Source organism: Mastigoproctus giganteus, chromosome 2, assembly GCF_048544385.1.
Source record: "Mastigoproctus giganteus isolate SK-2022 chromosome 2, ASM4854438v1, whole genome shotgun sequence".
NCBI lineage: Eukaryota > Metazoa > Arthropoda > Arachnida > Uropygi > Thelyphonidae > Mastigoproctus > Mastigoproctus giganteus.
This window is the reverse complement of record NC_143576.1, coordinates 42,172,441-42,193,461: the sequence shown is the minus strand read 5'-3', so window position 1 is coordinate 42,193,461 and position 21,021 is coordinate 42,172,441. Positions and strand designations below refer to the sequence as shown.

Below are 21,021 nucleotides of genomic sequence, written 5' to 3'. Positions count from 1 at the left end.
AGCGGATTTGTAATAAGCGTATGCAGTGGGACGCATAATAATTTTAGATTTTGACTAATCTATTTTTATATATGTTTAAAATTCATTGTGATCAAGCAAAATTAAAGCTGCGATCGACTTGTTGGCCACCCCTGTTATATACAATTCAGTTTTAAATAAAACCGAATATCCTTAAAAGCATCTGTGCAACACAGCAATGTCCTACTTATGATTCAGCTAGACAAAACATCCTGAAAATTGCTGTGGGAGTTTTTCAGATGTCTCCAGTTCAGAAAGCTGTTATATTTAAAGTACATAAACACTTAGTTCAGAAATAGTTGTGGTAGAAAGTTGAAATAAACATCATTATACTTTTTCAACCATCATCAGGCACAATTTGCAGCATTTCAACCCCACATTTGTGTGTACAGTCAGTCCTCGTATAACGCACGTTTACACCACCAATTCGATCATACACTATTTATAAATAGGGGAATGATGTCGTATATAACACGAACGTAATTTGCCTTTTTGTTTACAAGAAAAGGTAGTCAAATGCGGTGGAATCACCCCAACTGAACACAACAAAGTAGGAATGAAGAGAAGATTTTGTGGAGGGGGAAACACATTTCACAGAATTCCAGCTATTGGAATTACAAATGAAATTAGATTGACTTTTACTACCCATTTATAACAGACTCTCCTAGCAGGAACCACAATAAACGAGAAACTGCAAATTGTTTTATTTATAGTGAACTTTAGTAAAATGTGAGAATAGTGTGTTTCCGCCTTTACTGCATCGTTTATTCAATTGCTGCTTGCCTCCTTTTTTGTTCTTGTGCTCTATTCTCAAAAAAATGCTTTGAACGATTTTGAACACAACATGCGATATTGTGCATGTTAAAGGCCTAAATGAGGGACTGCTGAGAGCAATTAGAAAGAATGCAGAAGAAATAAAAACAACTTTCATAGCAGGAACAACACAAAGTGTAACAAAATCAATTGGAAGAGATGGAAGTCTTTTATCTGTTTGGATAGAAGATCAAACAAAGAAGAGATCAGGAACAAGTTTGCTTACGATAAAATCAAAGGCATTGGCAATATTTGAAGACCTCAGAAATAAAGCTGAAAACCCTCAAGAAGTGCCTCCGTTTACTGCCAGTAGTGGCTGGTTCAATAATTTCAGGAAACGTCATGCTTTCCCGCAGATGAAGCAGCAGCAAAGGCATTTCTGCCAATAATGAAAAAACTAATTGAGAAAGAGGACTATACATTGGACCAAATTTTCAACTCTGATGAAACTAGACTGTGTTGGGAAAAAATGCCATCACAAACGTATATCTCAAGAGAGAAAGCATGAGCTCCAGGCTTCAAGGATAGATTGACCATTACGTTAGGAGCAAATGGAAATGGCGACTTGAAACCAAAGCCTGTTGTTTATCATGCAGCCAATCCATGAGCATTAAAAGGGACAATGGGTGTTTACTTTAGAAGAGGGTGGATGACAGGGCAGATCTTCACTGACCTTCTACTAGATGTGTTTCGAAGCTACTGCAAAAAGAAAAATTTGGATTTTAATTATTTTGGACAATGCACCAAGTCACCCTCCAACCCTTGCTGAACTGTCACCAAACATAACATCAAAATCCTGTTTTTACCACCTAGCACATCTCTTATCCAGCCACTTAACCAAGGATAATTGCTGCTTTTAAGCACTATTACACAAGAAACACATTTAAGATGCTGATAGCAGAAACAGAATGAAAATGCACCAACAGTTATAGACTTCTGGAAGCTATTCAACATAAAGAATGCAATTTACATAATTGTAGCGGCTTGGAACAAAGGCGCCTCCGTGGACAGGAGCAGAAGTGTGTAGCACACGCTTTTTGATCAGACCGAGGGGTTCAAGCCCATGACCACCACATATCCCTGGAGCAATATGGCCTTAGTTGCTAATGCTCCTAAAAACCAAATAACAGCTTGGGACGAAGTGACAAAAGAATACTTACATGGTGTTTGGCGGCCTCTTTTACCAGATTTTATTGGCAATTTTAAAGGCTTTGATCCTGTAAACAAGCTTCCTAAATTAAAAACACGCTGTTGTTGCCCTCGCAAAGCAGGTTGGCTTTGAGGAAGATTTAGAAGAACTGCAACAAGTTGTTGCTGGAGGGCAGGTGGAAGACAGAAGCTACACTAATTTGGAGCTGTGCAAGTTCTTTGATACTGATGCCTCAATTTTTGGAATATATCCATTGGATATGCAACAACACTGTAACCTGGCAGTCTTCATAAACAGTGACCATTTTATCAATTGTGACACTTCAAAGAAAAAAGTGAATTGTGAGATCACAGCCAGATTTTGTGTGGTGGTTGTAGAGATTTCATATTTCCATCACAACTACTCCTGGGTGAATACAAATTTTTTTTTTTTTATTTTTTATTTATCGCATTCATAAATACCTCTTTGAACCACAGCTGCTGCAATTTGAGAGCAGAACAAATGGAGACACCCTACATATACATGCAGCTCTTTCTTCTTATCAGTTATCGAATTTTCACTGATGGCTAAAAAACTTTACTGTTGATGCAGCAGCAGTATATTGTACTTTGCATACTGCATTCTTCCCATCATTACAATGTAGTATTTATACTGCTGAGCTATATGTAATTAAAAACTTCTCTATATCACCAACTTTCTGAGCAAAGTATGTGTCCCAAAAAATAATTCTCCCACCACACACTCTGTAATGGAACAAATACAATCCCACTTAACAAAAGTGAGAAGAAAAAATCAGCCATCTTGACATCTCAGGAACTGACCTAGCGGCCAAACATCCAATAAACACAAATACATCTCAACTCCTCATAGGAATGAACTTTTTCAGATCACAAGCATGAGTTGAAGGTTGAGAAGATACTTGTTGACATTAGACCTGAATATCTATAGATTGTATGTATGAAGGGAGTTTGTTGCAGAAAACACAAGTTGAAGGAATAAAAGTTAGACAGTAAAGGATTCTGACTGGTTTGGAAAGCAAAGTGGGAATTATAGAAACTGATTCAGAAAAACAGTGCCCATGGAAGTATCTATAGAAAAGGCATGCAACTGAAACTGAGACAGAGTGGAGATGGGTCATTAATTAACCAAACTGCCTTCTTTTGAGTGGAAGCTAGAAGCGTGAAAGAAGTTTTGTGGGCAATGCCTTGTTTTTGAAGAAAAGTAATGTTGAGAGTGAAAGAGAAAATCCAGTTTTTTAGATGCAGAGTAAGCAATATTTCTGACTTGCTTATGCAGAGATTAGAAGTCAGGGTAATCCCTAATAGAGACGTGATCTTGTCTAGAAATCTGAGTATCATTGAAGATAGGCATAGGATCACAAGAATCATTTTAGGAGATAAAAATCAGGACTGAGTTTTAGAAGGATTGAAATCAACTAAGTTTTCCTTGCTCGACTGCTGATCTTCAGTGGAGCAAGAGATATTTGAGAAGTTGAAGCTGTTTGTGCAGGGCAAGGTTTCTCAAACTGGAAGGGGAATGCAAATGTGCTATCATCAGTAAAGCTATGGATAGGGTCTTTGGTGAATGAAAAAGGTCATTAACATACAAGGGGGAAAAACTGAACCTTGGGGAACACCTGGAGAAGTTAGATAGCAGTCAGGAAGAAAACTGGAACCAATTACAAAAATCAGTTGGCAAACCCTAAGGTGGATGGAAGGTTATTTAGAAAATTTTATGCCAAACACAATCAAGAGCCACTGCTTGAGTTCCACCAAACTTTTACATTGAATTTGTCCATAGACAGGTAATGTGGACCAACATTGATGGAAGGTTTCAAGATAGTTTGGGAGTTGGCAGTTAATAGATTTCTCCATTACTTTAGAAGGAGATGAACTGAGTTCAATGGGGGGAATTGTCATCCTTTTTAGGAACTGACTGGTTTTGAGAATAAGTGCAGAAATACCCTCAGGACCTGGCACTTTCTTGGCATCAAGAATGTTTAAAATTCTTCTGACAAGGAGACATTTAATGGAGCATACTGAGAATTGAAGGAGGTGGTTTACCAAGATCATCACTACGCAAGATAAAAGAAAAAGGTGAGACCAACAGCTTTAGCAAGACACAAGAATAACATTTGGACTTTGGCAAGAAGCAAATTTTCTACTTTTAACTTGTTCAAAATCTAGTTGGGACTGATTAATAACTGCTTTACAATTGGAGGAAGAACAATCCCACTGATAGATTAAACTTACAGGAGCCCTTGATGCTAAAACATTCAATAGATAATAATGCAAACCTGACTATTTAAAATAGATCCAGTTATACCACTAATATAGTTTACTACATACGTGGGCACATAATGACCTTTGTGCCAATATCCAGTGATATACTGAAATAATTCTTTCTGTGGCATAGGTGCTAATAAAAGACAATAATCAAGCCTCTCAAAATTAGCCATGGAACACATTCTTGTGAGCTGGAGCAGCAACAGTGTTTGAAAAATTAGCAATTTTTAATTGCTATTGATGGCAGTAATCACTCTGATTACAGGTTAAAGCAGTTTTGGAAGGTTACTGTATAGGCCTAAAGTTTAGTAGCAAGGATACTGAAGCACTTAATAGTACTAAGCAGGCAGCTGCCTTTTTCTGAAATGGATGAATATTTAATCATCATTTACTACTATCTACAAAGAAAGATTGTTGTTTTTAGGAGCATTAGCAACTAAGGCCATATTGCTCCGGGGATATGCGGTAGTCATTCCCTGACCTTTCTGTATTTGGTGGTCACGGGCTCGAACCCCATGTGCTACGCACTGCTGCTCCTGCCCACCTAGCTACAGAGGCGCCAAAGAAAGATTGAAACATTTAATTATACTCTCAAGAACATTGATAAGCCTATTTAAGGAAATGATGATGAAAACTACATTGCAAAGTTATTGAACTGAATGTTATCTGTTCGTTCCTTGATGTGTAAATTTGCTAGCCCAGTTATTGTTAAATCTTTACACTTTCGAAGTGGATTTACCAGTTAAACAGACTAAATCAAAAGGATTGCACTCACTTATTCAGTTCTACTTCCAAGATCCTGTGAAAATATTTTGTTGCTGCACAAGGCAGGAGTGTCAATTTGGGTGGGAAAGGCTATTAAGAAATAATTAATAGTGGTCTTTACTAATTGCAAACTGACAACTTAAGAAGGAAATATAAAATTAAATCATGCTTGGCATTTTATCAATTTTGAGTGAAAGACTTTTTTTTAGGACACATTGGAAGAGCTCTAGAGAACAGAACCATTACCAACACCTACCTTTTATCCATAATAGAGGATGGACTTTGCAGGTGTCCATTAAGTCACAAACATGCTGAAGTTGGGCAGTCATGTTTCTGAATCCAGTTAGTAACCTGCCAGGCATGGTGGATTGTCAGGATACACTGTCGTGAATTACTTGTTCAGCAACAACAAAGAGGTAAGTATCCTCATCAAGACACTGATTAATGGTGATCCGAGAACCCAGGTGCCATGCTATCATATTGCTTTCTCCAAATGCAGATATACCAATCAGCATGACAGAGTTCAAAACTGAATTCTTCAGACCAGGCAAGGTTAGTTAAATTTCTTGTCTTATGGAAGACTAGTGTGGGTATCTATGATAGCCACTACAAGCTAATATTCACAATTAGCCACTCTGCTGTTGAGCCTGTGACACTACACAAAAGAGCACTTAACCATGTTGTCAGTATCATGACAAATGCACATCTGGCCCCACAATCATTCCATGTTCAAAGTCAGAAAGTTCTCAATAACTGGCCACCACATGTGTAAACTACAATCTTACATCAGCCTTCGCCAGTCCATTTCTACACAACAGAAATGCATTGTTGCTAATGCAACAACTGAATCTATAGTCAATATTATGACTGCAGATGGGAAAATCTGAAACAGTCATTGATGTCTAATGAAAAATCCTGCATTCACTAATGTTTTGCTCTCTGGCTCCAATAATTGAACTTACTATCTCCTCTACTTCACTGACTGAGTGCAGTTTTCCCTCTTCTCACCCTATATTAAAAGGCAGTGAGTCCAAACAAACTGATATTGTTTTAAAACTGTGGCAAGTTCAGGGAAATAAATTCCTATAGGTTAAAAATGAGCCATAACTATGGGAATCAGGCACATGGACATGAAGAAACTGCTGTTACTGTTAGAATTAACTAATAGCTGAGTGCCTCCATAATAAAAACTATTTTCCTGTTTAACTTGTAAATTCCTGGAAAGAATACTTAATTTTGACAAGCGATGATTCTGTTTGCACTCCAAACAGCAGTAATGAAAGCAGTCAGTATCTTAATAGGAAATGCATATTATCATAGAAATTCAAATCCAAAGGTTGGCTATACATTAAGGGACCAAAAACTCAATTATACCTTTTAAGAGAACAGATGAATTACACCATGGGCTTTTGGAATGTAGGCAAATCAGCACTCACCATTGGGAACCGGAATTTTATAGGTGCAATATAGGCAATATATTTCCATCAATTTAATTTATTAAAATACTGTAGTTCTTGAAATAAACTAGACACCATAGCAACACATACAATTTTAATTTTGCTGACTTATACATGAATGCATTCTGTACAGTGATAAGATGAACCTATGACTCAATATCATCATCTCTACTTTCTTCAATTCTCAACAAGAAAAAATACAGTTATTTACACATTTCTTTCCCCACCCCTCCCAGCATCTATATCTCTGGTGCTTCAAAAACAACATGCATTACTGCTCTTGCACAATGACCAATGCAAAATATACATAACATTTCAAGATATAAATATTTTTTTTTTTTACAGAGGATACTAATCCCAATAATCACTGCAGATACATACGGTAGTAGTTCTTCCGTACATTAAAAAAATAACAAGCAACTTATACACACATTCATACCTATAGGTAACACAAAAGAAAGATGACTTATTCCAAAACATCACTTCAACAAAACAATTTTTTCTCAGTTGATTTCTACAATAATTTCATTTCAAGCTGAGAGTCGGTTTAAAACACACTTAAAAACTGCATATCAACTTTAACTCTTTCAGGACCTCAAAATCCCCATACACATTATTTTCTGACTGTTTCTGAGATCACTGGATTTCTGTACATAATGAATTTATGACAATATATTACACATGAAATTTCTTTACATTACAAACTTAACTGTACAATGTGAAAGTTGAAGAAAGGCAAGGAATGTGTACAGCATAAACCAGTTTCTGAGACTTTTTTTTTTTTTTAATAGCAAAAATGAAATCTCAATGTAAGAAACTGTGACCCCAGCACCAATATTTTATAAAATTTAGTTATTGACACATCAAATAAAAATATTTTTCAGTGAACAGTATGGAATAACTAAACATGGAAGACTTGTGTGTAAATGCAGTGAATTACCAGGAATGAAATATCACAGTATTACTGCTACTCCATACATATGACCACAACTATCATTTCAAAGATTTATACTGTACCTACTGCAAGCCAGCCAAGCTCTTCTCTTTTTTTCATTTATCTTAGAAGTAATTTGCCTATTTAATTACACAGCTCCAACATGTACCTGTACAATAATAGTTGAAGCCTTAACTGAAATTAGTTATACCTATAAGCAAACATCCAACAGATTTTTATGGTCAAAATTGCTACCTGACTAGTTTTGCAAGGAGTAGTAGTATTTCTCTTTATGCATAAAGAAAGCTTTAACATAAACCTTTCAAAGGAGCTTCAGCTATTCTTAAAAGAAAATTTTCCCCAGAATAAAATGAATTTATTTTCTGTAAAAAAAACAGTTATCAAGCTTTTAATATATTTTGTAAAATTTACAGTTTATGTTGTATTGGGACCACATCAGAATATAAAAGTTAAATATTAGCATTACTAAATGAACATGTGAGTGCCCATGCAACTGCTGCCACTAATGTATCTAAATGATTATAAACAAACATTGAAAACCAGTGCCTAAATTTGGTTTATATGGCACCATTCTTGCTTTGTATTGAATAATTAAAAAAAAAAACCTACATGAATCAATACATACAGGGCTTATTTACACCTATAACATTTGACAGAACACTTAGTAGATAACTAAAAGATTTAAAAACATCAAGCTAAAGTGGAATTTGAAAAAACTTATAACACATTATAAAAATATTTGTAGCAAAACTTCTTTTAATAAGTATATTAAAGCCTGGTTCTACCTGAACAACTTTACTATTTCTAAGAGAAAATGGTCCTGAAAGAGTAAAGCAAAATACAATAATGGTTTTCTCTAAATACAACTGCTGTTAATGTTTCAAACTACTATTGTTATCTAAAGGCAATGCATTTAAGGCTTTCAGGAAGAGTATAGAAAGTAGATTTTTAAATTAAAAAAAAAAAAGTACAATATGTTAGAGAGTTCAAAAAGTTGGAATAACCACAAGTAACTATATGGCTATCCAGCAGTTTTCTTTTATTCATGAATGGAAGGATAAAAAGGGGTTATTAAAGTATGTAGTGGTTAATCTCTGCAACAATAGGGCATGGCAGTTGCATTCAGGTTTGGTCTATTGTGGAAGCCCTTATGCAGTGGAATTTTAATCCCACCCCATTGGCTGTTGCATGTATTAGCTTATAATTATGCATCATAAGCCCCTTCAAATAAGGTCCCAATTAACAACTCACTTTTTTAATACACAACACATTATTTGGTCTTCAAAAGTTACATGCACAGCATGCAAGACTTGTACTCAACAAACCTTTGACTGCCTTTTAGCAATCAAAACAAGTTAATGTTTTACCTGAGCTTATTTTCACAAAAAAACAACTCTTCCTAGTCAATCTTATTAACTAATTTTAATGATGGGAAGAGGAAAATGTAGATTTTGAAATTTCATCCTTTGAAGGAAGTCCTGGCACCTGGCCAGACCTTACAGCACCAAAAGTATCACTGGAGCGTTCAAACATGGCTGCACGTTCACGTACTAACTTGGGCACAGCCGAGAGTCCACGACTAGTAGACAGTTCCTCATGTTTCCTGGCTATAACATTTGAATGAGGAGACCTGTGTTTTGGCACATTCTCTGAGTCCATTTCTAAAAAAGTTACCTCCTTTTCTGGCCTCATTACACCCACCTGCACAGCAGGGGATTGCGGTGTGTCTGTAGTAACACCCCTAGATGTGGGTGGGGGTAATGATTTTGGTCTTTCTTTTGGTGGAGAAATCCGTTGCAATCTCTCCTTATCTGAACTTGGGCATACAGTCTCAGTATGCTGAACCTTACCAAGTAAATCATCACTTGACAATTCATTAGCAGTTTTCTTATCTGAAAGACTGGTTTGCCACCTGCACAGTTCTTGTTTTTGAGTGATGTTGTGTTCTAAATCTGATGTCCTTGCTCTACCTTTATCTCCATTTTCAGATTTAACAGAAGAAGCAAATGAAATCTCCATCCAACTTTCACTGTCTGTGTCTTTTCCTTTCTTAGATGGAGAAAGATGTCTGTGCTCATCTGCATGGGAATCATGATTGGGACTAGATGGAATAGAGCTTGTACCACTTCTACCAGAACGAAATTTAATTTGAATCTTATCTTTTTCATTTATATCTGTCCGTATACTGTCCAGCTGTAACATTTCTCTAAGTTGTGCTCTGCGTTCTTCTTTGTAACGATCTATCCTTTCTCTTCTTGTTCCATTTCTATCAGAAATGGAAGGTCTTTTTTCTAAAGGCTTTGAGTGACTGACTGGAGATTCAGGAGACTTCACTGAGGTAGGACTTTCAGGTTTTCTAGAGCTATTCACATCAGAACTTGTATGGGAGGGGGAATGAAGCATTTTGTTCTGTGGTGACCTTGTTGATGTGGCTTCTGCCTGTTCAAAAACTGGCGAGTGATCAGATAGTATATTATTAGAAATTTGAGACCTTGAAACAGAAGATTTTGGTGGCCGGCCGATGTCAAGGCTCTGGGGTCTGTCTGAATGCTGACTTTTTCTAGGAATAAGGCTCTCTTCTTTATTTAAAGATTCTTGTTCCTTCCAAAATACTGGAGATGGAATCCTGGTGATAGATGACTTTGACATCACTACACACTCTGATTGTGGTTTTTCAACTGTTTCTTGAAAGCAGCTTTTCTGCAAGGGTTCAATAGAAGATGCAAGCAAAGAAGATTGTTGCAAAGACTGTAATTTCAATACTTTCAACTGAGTAAACAAACTAGGTTGAGATAATTTTGATTTAGGGGGTGGGGGCAGTGATTCTTCAGCAGTTGGAGTTTTTTCCAACTGAACAGTACTTGCCTCATCCTTGGAAGGCTGGCTTTCAAATTTAGATAACAGTTCCTTAACCGAAGCTTTTTTCTCCATCCTTAAATAGCGACTATACATTTGTGAAGGTGGTGGTTCTGACAATCGCTTGTGGTCACCTCTCAAGTCATATTTACTTGTACCTAACACTTCTTCAGGCTCAGAAATCCTTTTCCTTCCAACATCTGAAGATGAAATTTCCAGCTGCCTGCCAGGAGATCTTCGAAGTTCAACATCCTGTAAAAGAATATCATCATCATCCTCTTTAATCAGTCTGTCTGAAAGTTGTCCAGTAACTGCATCTTGCTTCTGCTGAGCTTTCTGCTGCCATTCAGCTTGTATCTGCTCCATCTCTTGCCTCATTTGACGATCACGAACAATAGTTCGACCAATTTCTGACTCAAACTTTCTTCGAGATTCCTCAACAGGTGAAACTGGAGATAATTTTTCAATACAAATTTTCCTTCTTCCAATAAAAGGAGAAACTGAAGCATCTTGACTACTAAAATCAGAAGAATAAGCATCACAACTGTTTTGTGATTCGTGTAATTTCTTCATTTGAGTTTTCTGTTCCAATATCTCCTCTCCAACTTTTGGAATTACAGTGTGTTCAGAATCTAAACCAGAAGAGCTGCCAAGTAAGTTATCACTGGTTTCAGAAAAGAAAGGTTCTGCATGCATGCCTTTTACACCAGACACTGCAGAATGATCAATTTCTTCCATAACACTAGGAGACAACTTCTTTTCATCAATATATACAAGATCAGCAAAAGATGGCATCTCCACAGAAGAATGAGTGGTCACTAATAATGCATCAGAAGGTATCATTATTTCATTCACTTGTTCTCCTAAGCACTCTCTAATTTTGAACTCCTTCTCAACACAAGCTTTATGTTCTGGGCACATGTTCAAAGCTGCTTCAGTAACTTTAATGTCCAAGTCAGAAACAGGATCTTTCATTTCTAGACCAGCATTGCGATAATCTGAAGAAACTTTATAATGCTCTATGGCTGCTTCTGAATCCCCTTTACATTCTTCTGTGAATGGCACATTTTCCCTCTTGAGATCAGTAATCTCAGTTTGTACTTCAGATGATTCTCCTTTTTCAACATCTCCTGGACTTCCACTTAATTCAGATTCTGCACTACTACTACTAGGCATATCAGAAACATTGTCCATAGTTGGAGACTCTGGAGTAGCTAGAGAACTATCCATAGGTGGGATGCAATACATGTCAACTGCTTCCTCTCCTTCTTGAGCAAAACTCTCAGAAAATAGGCTCTGTTCTGGGGAATCAAAAGATAGTAGCTGAGAAAGACTAAGAGTATCTGAAAGAGTAGCTTCTACTGAAAGACTAAGAAGAATTTCTCGTGTCTCCTTTGTATCAGGCAATGGTGCAGGCCTTTGATGCATTTTTTCCTCTCTACTCCGTTTATCCACTTCTTCCAAAACAGCCTCGTGAAGACTGCATTCATCTTTCTTTAATAATTTTGAATTTTCATCTTGTTCATCATCTGATGATGAGCTTTCCTGAGTAGCATGCACTTCAACAATAACAGTCTTCTCATTTCCATATCTCTCTACTACTGTCTTATTAGCATCTATTTCAGTACTATTAATATTATCAGCAGAACCACTGTGTGAAGGTGCATTATCTACAGATGAAATTTCAAGTTTACAATTTGACTCTTGCTTATCTTCTAATGGCAGAGGTGATGTTTGTAACATCGAGTCTGTTTCTCTTGCAGAAACATCCATTCCAATGAGCTGTTCTGAACTGCAAAGACTTGACGGTTTCAACAAACTTAAACCATCAGAAAATATGGTTTGACTAATTAATTCATTTTGATCTTTTGGATTTAGTTTTTCCTGAAATACATCACAGCTACTTTGGCCACTAAAACTCAAAGCATCTTCTTCACACTCTTGAGTATGAAAATCACTTGGATGCATCTTGGAACTTAATTTTTGAACTTTAGGTGTACATACATCAGAATCAGCACATATAAGCTTCTGTTTGTGAGCAGTCTTCTGTGACCCATTAGGAGATGCATAGGAACTGTCTCCTTCATCACATTTTTGATGTCTGCTCTCAAAAATTAACTCACCATTTATATGAAGCAATTCTTGGAAGTCCATATCACTATCACCTTCATTATCTTGATAAACCTGATTCATCAAAAGGGATTTGCAAGTCCTTTGAAATATAAGGTCATCCTCTTCCATCTCCTGTTCTTCCTGTACTGGAATATCAACACCATGTTCAAAATAAGAGTCATGAGAAACAGACCTTATGTGTTTATGGTAGCCTGGTGATTTTGAAGGAGAAGAGTATTCAGGAGTACCATCTGGCAGAGAACTGTATTCTGGTGTAGGCTGCCAAGAAGGAATTCTGCTAACATCTGAAAAAAGGAAAAAAATCAATTAATAGAGTAAACGTAACTATAAAAACTATGGGTAATTCTTTACAATATAGTCTTTCAACTGAAGTAGGAGAAATTAATACTTCATAATAAAATTACTGAAGGAAAATACTTTCTTAAAAATTCCTCATTATGCCGGCAGTCTACCAGACTTTGTCCAAAAAGGTGATAGTTACTGAAAAAATAGCAGCACTTCATGAATACTGTCAATAGTATCACACTTAACATTCAGTCTGTATTGTACTGCTTTGATTCCTCTGTAACAATTGAAGTAGTACAATCAGAAAGGCAGACATGAGAGGACAAATGAAAACAGTTACTTCAGATTACATTCCAAGAAAAGTATTAATATATTGAATACGGCACTTTTGATAATGTGATTTCATTACTCTATTCCAGGTTGTTATAAACAGTTTTTTTTTAATTCAGCATAAGAAATGCATTAACATGTCTTTACAAGCCTCAACATATTATTCACTTGTGAATAATCTTCAATTACAAGAAAGTAAATTGAAAAAAAAAATAATAATAAATAAATATACACTCCACTCAACTTTCACACTATCCTAACAAAAGCCAAATGACAGTTTTCATTTCAATGGTCTAGCAGTGAAACCATAATTGAGAAGTTCCTGGCCACATAATTTTAACTACTGTTAACTTGGCAAAATTAATAATTTCATTCAGCTTACTTTTAGCATACCAGACAAAAAAGGATCCCAGCCACTTTTCTGCACTTTGCTAGACTAGCCAAAAAAAAACAAACATTATTCACAATCAAATCAGGCTGCTGTTAAGGTGTTTATGTGCATTTTGGTCTAACTGGAACCATTTTATGGTTCCAGAGAGGATGGTGGAAATCCATGTCATGTACTCCAAACTGTTTTATATGATGCACTGTCACTTATAAAATGGCCATGACATCCAACCTTAAATCAGTATCAATGAACCCACTGCTTGGATTGGCTTATCACAGCAAGCAAAATCCATCACTTCATCAGGTTTTTGGCACAACTACAAGTAGATTCCTCTGGTTTTTTTTCTTCCCCCTCTCTGAAACAAGTGGCTTCCAAATAGGCAGGCAACTGGTAATGTCCAATTTTTCCTTAGAGTACAACAGCTTTGCTCTTGAAGTATTGTTAAATGCATTAGAGAAACCAATCATAGCTCCTGATGGATCCACATTTTTTCCATTCTTACTTCATGATGTTATCAGATGGTATGCTGGCACATTGGAAATGCCAGGAATGGTAACCAACTAATAGTACATGTTTTGCTAGAAAAGCTGACTAGGACCACCTTCTTTAAAATATATATATATATACTCAAGGAGGCAACATGTGACCACCCTGTATCACAGTTGTCTTTGCACTTCTTCTGTCTTAATATGAAGGGGGTTTTTTTTTAGCCAGTATGTGTAAGTCACCATAAAGATTTAGCTGCTATGGGCATAAGGGTAAATTGTAATTTGTGTACTTTAAGCTGCTAATATAAATTTCACAAAGACTACAAACAGTCTAGGATGTGCTTTATGATTAACAAGGAGTCCCAGTGAATACACTGGTTATATATAGGTCACAATATGCTGAATCAGCCATAATCATAACAGGGAGGGTCACTTAGGAAAATGGTATAAATTATGATTTAGGGTTTATTTAATTGCATACAGTAACACTGCAGTTATGGCTGTCTCATTTGGATGTAATGGATTGCTTTCCCAGTGTATTAGTTCTTACATATTTATTTTCTCTGCACTACTTTCAAAGATCAAACTCTGAGTTGATCAACTCCATATTTTAGCAGTAATTCATTTGCTACTACTTATAAGCTTTGGACTGGATTAGAGCACCACAGTCCAGTTAAAAACCAATAAATGTAGGGTGGTTCTGGATGTAACCTGCAAGTTTGCTTTATTTTAATGTGTAAGTGTAGCATTGAGAACTAAGCCCTGTGAAATTTTTTCAGAGTTAAATGCTACAAGAGAGCATTTTGATAACAAATCCCAAGAAGTACAGGATAGTAGAAAGCTTTGTATTACAAGAGGCAAATTTCTTAATAGGCCAAGCATATGTAGATTTCAAAGAATATTAAAACACCTTTTGGATAGAAACAAAGCGTTACCAGGTGTTCCTTTTTTCATGTTTGCCTCAACTTTTACATATAAGAAAGACCTGTTTTACCAACATCCATATCATTTAATTGCTGCATTGTCAACTGAGCTAATTAAAGATTGTTTTAACAAAGTAAATGCCTAATTTGTATCTCTCTGCTATTGTTTTATCATATGAATACTACTTGGGAGATGACATAATCTTACAATTAGAAGAGAATTTGGTAACTGTGGATGCAAACCTAATCCAAGAATCCTTCTGTGTCTTAGTAGTTTATGAATGTTTATAGAAAGGTTTCATGTTTTTTTTTTTTTTTTTTCAATTTGCATGACATTCACTCTAAAAGTGAATGTGTTTGGATGGAATTAAGATCCACCAAAATAGCAACACATCATAGATGTTTTGGTGTAGATAGGATAGTATAATTTTTTAATTGAAGAAGAAACTTCAGGAGTCAAGCTATTTTCATGCCTTCATTGAGTTATATAATGGTTGATAAGATTGTACATTATCGATGAGGATTTGATAACAGAACTCAATTTCTATGCTTTTTGAGTTAGTTTATTAATAGACTGATCTTGCCCACTCAAGAAGTGATATTTTTGGAATGACTCATTTTGATGGGAATTCCCATCAAAGGATGAAAATTTAAGCACAGCTTTTGTATCACCAAAGTTTTCTGATTTTAATCTTTTAAATACTAAAGGTGAACTAAAAGTATTTGCTGAATAAGAAATAGAGAAGGTTTATGCAAACTTGATTATAAATATTTTTAATGAATCATCTGTGTATTCACTTAAAAAAGACTGAAGTGTTATGATATATAGGAATTTTGCTAGCAGGGATAGGGAGGTGATTATCCCATTATACAAAGCAATGGTCAGGTCTGGAGGCCTCATTTTATGAAGGATATAGAGTTTCTAGAAAAAAGTACCGAGACTAGGCACCTGTGAGGTGGTTGAATGGTTTGAGCAGGCTCAATGTTGATGGGACAGAGATTCAAATTAAGGAAACACAGTTCTAGAATAGATGTGTGGGTAGTTGATTGGTGAAAACAGACTTGCATCTTTTGTTACAGAAGTTAATAGCCTAAATACATTTAAGGCTGAACTGGAGGGGTTTTTTGGCTGATGCTACATAATGCATTCATGAAAGCAAGCTTAAGTGAAATTCTACTTCTATGGACAGAACAGTGTTGTTGGAACTAAATGGAAGAAGGCTAAGGAAACCTCATTTAGCACTAAAGGACATTGTTTACAGTAGGTCTCATTTTTCAAAGAGGCTAAAACATTTCGGTTGTTCAGTCAACTCTTCCACTTGGCTACATTTGTTGGCAAGTTCCTTTTTTATGACTATTAACTTCATTTCAAGCAGCACCAATCTTCTTCACAGCTTTTAGCATAGCACATCTCTTTGATTCTCTGATTGGTAGACCAGCAAACTTGTATCCCAAACATCGCTAGCAGCCTCATAATAACATCTTAATATTATGAGAAGCTTTCTAGGAATACTGATGGTATAAAGCACACGTTTTATTTTTGAAAATATCAATTTGAACGTGCTTTTTCAGGAGATTCTTGCTTTATGAATGAACAACTTCACTTCAGATTAAGTGCTAGTTTACAGCAATGTTGCAGCATGATTTCTGTAATTGAATTATTAGGATAATCTATTTAGCACTATTATACAGTTTGGGCTATTCTTTCAAAGGTAGATATAGGGATATTGCTCTGTTTTTTCATATAAAGCTACAATAAAAGAACCATCTGCACTATTCTATTTACAGAAACAGTGAACACCCAGCTATAACTGAGCATTGCAGGATAGTTGCAACTAAATGGCTCACAACAGAAAGTGAAATCTTGCCTCATGATTCTTTTCCCCTGCAGGAAAAATTTAGAGACATGTCAGTCTCCTCTCTTTCTCATAATGCTCTCCTATCTCAGTACGTGTGGTCCAGAACTTTTTATTTCCTTCAAATTTCTAGGTGCTTAAAATCAACTGATTGTTCTTACATTCCCATAATTCATCCTACAAGGGAAGCATAGTGGACAGAATATGCCAGTTAAACTATGCTGAACCAGTCTTCAATAGTTGGTAGTGATGATGAATTGTGTATAATTTTGTCCAAATTATATTTCTGTAAATTCTTCCTGACCACAAAATCTAGGATATCATTTCAATTTAAAATCCACTTTCATATTTACATTTCCTCTATTAGTCTATGTGAAATTCATGATATCTCATCAGTCTGTAAGTATAGATACATTTTAATGAAATGAATATATTGTCAATTGCTACTGACTTTTCTTATAATATCACTAGCAGGAATCCCAAAGATTGGGTCCAAAAAAAATGGAAACCAATTATCCAATGCAGTTAGTTATGCATCTAAATCATTTTAACAATTCCATTAAGGGTACAGCAGGCCCCCGTTATAATGCTCTTTTACAGATTACATTTTTGATGGAGTCGATAGCTTGAAAATGAATAGCAAAACAGCATTAAAACGTTTCCCTCGCACACTAATTTAATTGCAGTACAGTGACTTGTTACGTAGTTCCGAGATCAACATTTTAAAAAATGATCAAGTATATTGCTTGTAATATTTGCATTTATCTGAAGTCTAGTCATCACTCAGTACAGTATTAGACATCGTGCGTAACGGACAGTTTACTTGCACATTGTATCATAATTAATGCAACCAATGCAGTTACATTTTCGAAGAGTTAATAATGGCCAATAAGAATGAAAAGGCAACAACGTCTAGGTGCAGTATGAAGACTATAAATGTAAGAAAAATACTACTGAATTTGAAAATTAAAGTAGACGTTTTGAAGTGAATCAATCCAGTCAAAGACAAGCGGATGTGTGCCATAATTTAGGACTTGCAAGTTTAATTATAAAGAATTAATTTTAGCAGCGGGAAAGATAGCTGTTCCACTACAAGCAGCTAGGGCTAGGCCAACTATTAGGATTGAAATCGAAAGACTAACTAATTTTATTGAAGATAATATCCAATGCAGAATTCAGTTAAGTTAAATATTATTTTAAAAAAATGTGGAACCATTTAAAACTGATCAGGGCTGGTTGAATAGATTCCAAATCCAGGGAGAAGCCGCAAGTGCAGATCACGGAGCTGAAACTTTCAAAAAAGAACTTGTTAAAATTATGTGTTATACTTCTCAACAAGTTTTTAACATAGATGAAGCAGGACTTTTGTGGAAACGAATGCATGAAAGAAGAAAAAAAACATGCCAAGTTTCAAAGCGGCAAAGGATCGGTTGACTTTATTGTTGGGTGGTAACGCTGCAGGGGATTTAAAATTAATACCCCTTTTAGTTTATTTGGAAGAGAGCCAAAATCAACACATTTTTCATGATTTTAATTGGAAGTTTAATTTTGATACGTAAGTAGTTACCACATAATTATATACGTATGTAATGCAGAATATTTTATATGTACAAATATTTTAATATTAAATATTTTGACCGACATTTGTGCATCTTTTCACTATCGTTTATTATTGATTAGGAAATATCCTATGGCACAGATTTCAATTCACAAATACATATGTTACCTTATGGGAATGCAGCACTCTGTTTTTCTGGAACAAATTAACAGCATTAAGCGGGGGTCACCTGTATTTTTATTTAGCATTAGCAGAGGCATATGATGCAAGAAAGCACTCTTATACAGGTGATTCAAAAAAGACTTAAGTGTATAGAAATTTATTGGACTGTCATATTGTAACAAAAGAACATTGATGTAGTACCGAATTCCATCACCAACCTTCATTTCAAAAATTTCACAGGAGCATACTTGGTGTGTGTTTTGGTTTGAAGAAACAAAATCTGCTGTAATGGAAAGGAGCCTACAATGTACTCATGGCACAAGAATTTTGTTGAGACAGGTTGTTCTGTTCTCCAGTGCAGATAGATGAGACATTAGTGGTAGGGTTAACACCCACAACTGCAGGATTTGAGCCAGCAAAAACCCATGTGCACATCTGGAACATGTTCGTGACAACCCAAAGGTGAATATCTCTTGGTTCTTCAACCCTTTCCCAGGTCGGTGCATGGCCACCTTGTTCCCCAGATTTGACACCTCTAGACTTTTTTTCTGTGGGGTTTCATTAAAGATAGTGTTTGTTCCATTCTTGTTGAGCTGAAAACTAAAATCACCACAGGAGTTATGCTGGATATGTTATATCACCAAAAGAATGGAAGAGAAGCTATGAACTACACAGTGAAGAATGGAACGAATTATATTGGGAATCAGACTGTTAGATAAGAAGAGAAACACATGGATTAGGCAGCAAACTCAAGTAAAGGACATTCTTATCAAAACTAAAGAACTGAAATGGTCTTGGGAAGGACACATAGCTCGAAGACATGATGACAGATGGACTACGAAAATAACAGAATGGTACCCAAGAGGAGCTAGAAGAAAACGTGGAAGACAAAGGCGGAGATGGATAGATGAAATTCGTGAGTTTTTGAGTAGTAAATGGATGGCCAGTGCTCAAAACAGAAGGAACTGGAAAGTTGCTGGAGAGGCCTTCATCCTGCAGTGGATTGAAAATGGCTGATGATGATGTTACATCACATGTGGGAGGAAATTGAGTTCGGATGGGGATGGCAGTCACATCTAACCAAAATGACTGTTCTAGGTAAAATTTGATTTTTTTTTTTTTTGCTACAATATGACAGTTCAATAAGTCTCCTGAATAAATTTCTATACACTTACAAAGTTGTAAAGTCCTTTTTGAATTACCCTGTATAGCAACAGCCAAAAAAAAAATAAATAAATAAATAAACTTTCCAAATGTTTGTCAATTTGTACAACAGATAGAAGTTTGTTCCAGCAATTAACCACCCACTGGCTGAAGGCAAATTTGTCCCATCAGCATTGAGCTTTCTCAAACCTTGAATGGTTTGAGAAAGCTCACAGTGTGAGGTGTATAACCACCTCACAGGTGCCTAGTCACCAGACACTGTAATTTGCAGAACAAGTCTTCCTTTGTTCCATTCACCAATCTTGTCATCCTTCCTAAAATGTGGCCTGACCACTGCCTTATATAAGGGGATAATCACCTCCTTATCCCTGCTGTATATCATTGACAAGATACCATGAGCTATTCTTGCAGACTGTCTGCACAATTACTTCCAGGTTTTTTTCATTCTCTACCACACAGTTGATACATTACTCTGGGGCTACTGCTACCCATATGCAGTACTTTACATTTGTCAATGTTAAACTTCAATTGCCACCTGAAAAACATATACCCTAAAAAAATTATTTTATCTTAGCAACAATAAGGTATATCAGTCAAATGAAGTTAACTTGAGTTGTGAGAATGTATTTCTTAATGACATACTAAGGGTTCTTTAACTAACCTAATTTTTCTAGATATATAGATAACAGGAATGAATACATCGCCACCATTTAATTTTCTTTCTTTCTCTCTAAGGTAAATTGAGAATAACATTTAAATGATGTGCATTACAGACAAGATAACATACTTGGCCATAGGTAAGGAATGCATTGAAGTGTGCTCAGGTAAAAAAAAAAACTTATTTATATATTCATTAATTGCTAATAATTAAGTCATGCCATCTCCAATTTATCTGAATTTCACGAAAAAAATTAAGAGAGGTTTGCAGGTTCAAGTCTGATAATACAATTTTGTTTCTTTCCTTTGACATGTCATAGAAAGTTGTAAGGATATTATGTAAGTTGAAACTACTTTTGAATGATTCCATAATAAATGCAGAGAATTTCAATCAGTTAATTAACCCACATCATTGTAGGCTTTTAATACCTTTAATTTCCTTAGCTGAGCAATTGATTCAAGGATATTACCAACAGCTAAGCCTCCACCACCATACAGTCCATAGTATATGATTGGAGGGGGGGGGGGAGGTGGATTTAACTAGTTAAAAGCCACATGAAAGATTATATCCAATTTTACATAAATAGCAACAAAGAATACAGATGTCAGGATACCACTTAACACCCAATATGTAGTATAGTAAATAACAGTTAATCAGCTTCATGAAAATTTAATTGTTCAGAGAGGGCCAATGGTCACACTTCTTTTCTTCATAAACTTTACATTACATATGGCTATCCATACATTGAAACAGTCACAATACACACAAATTTATTAC

The 21,021-nt window shown here is 35.7% G+C and overlaps 2 protein-coding genes across 10 annotated transcripts in view; one reads left to right on the top strand and one right to left on the bottom strand.

The window, feature by feature from the left end:
- Ufc1 (Ubiquitin-fold modifier conjugating enzyme 1) overlaps positions 1-20,387 on the top strand; it is an 84,982-nt gene extending 64,595 nt beyond the window's left edge. Inside the window, exon 5 of the mRNA XM_090388831.1 lies at positions 20,322-20,387. Within this exon, the coding sequence (XP_090244957.1) occupies positions 20,322-20,330 (9 nt within the window). The 3' untranslated portion in view covers positions 20,331-20,387. The remainder of the gene's footprint in view (positions 1-20,321) is intronic.
- The window catches only part of CdGAPr (GTPase-activating protein CdGAPr), a 514,430-nt gene continuing 501,837 nt past the window's right edge, over positions 8,429-21,021 (bottom strand). For all 9 annotated transcript variants that reach the window (XM_090388748.1, XM_090388756.1, XM_090388774.1 and 6 more), the window contains one exon: positions 8,429-12,716. In XM_090388748.1, the coding sequence (XP_090244874.1) occupies positions 8,866-12,716 (3,851 nt within the window). In that variant the 3' untranslated portion in view covers positions 8,429-8,865. The remainder of the gene's footprint in view (positions 12,717-21,021) is intronic.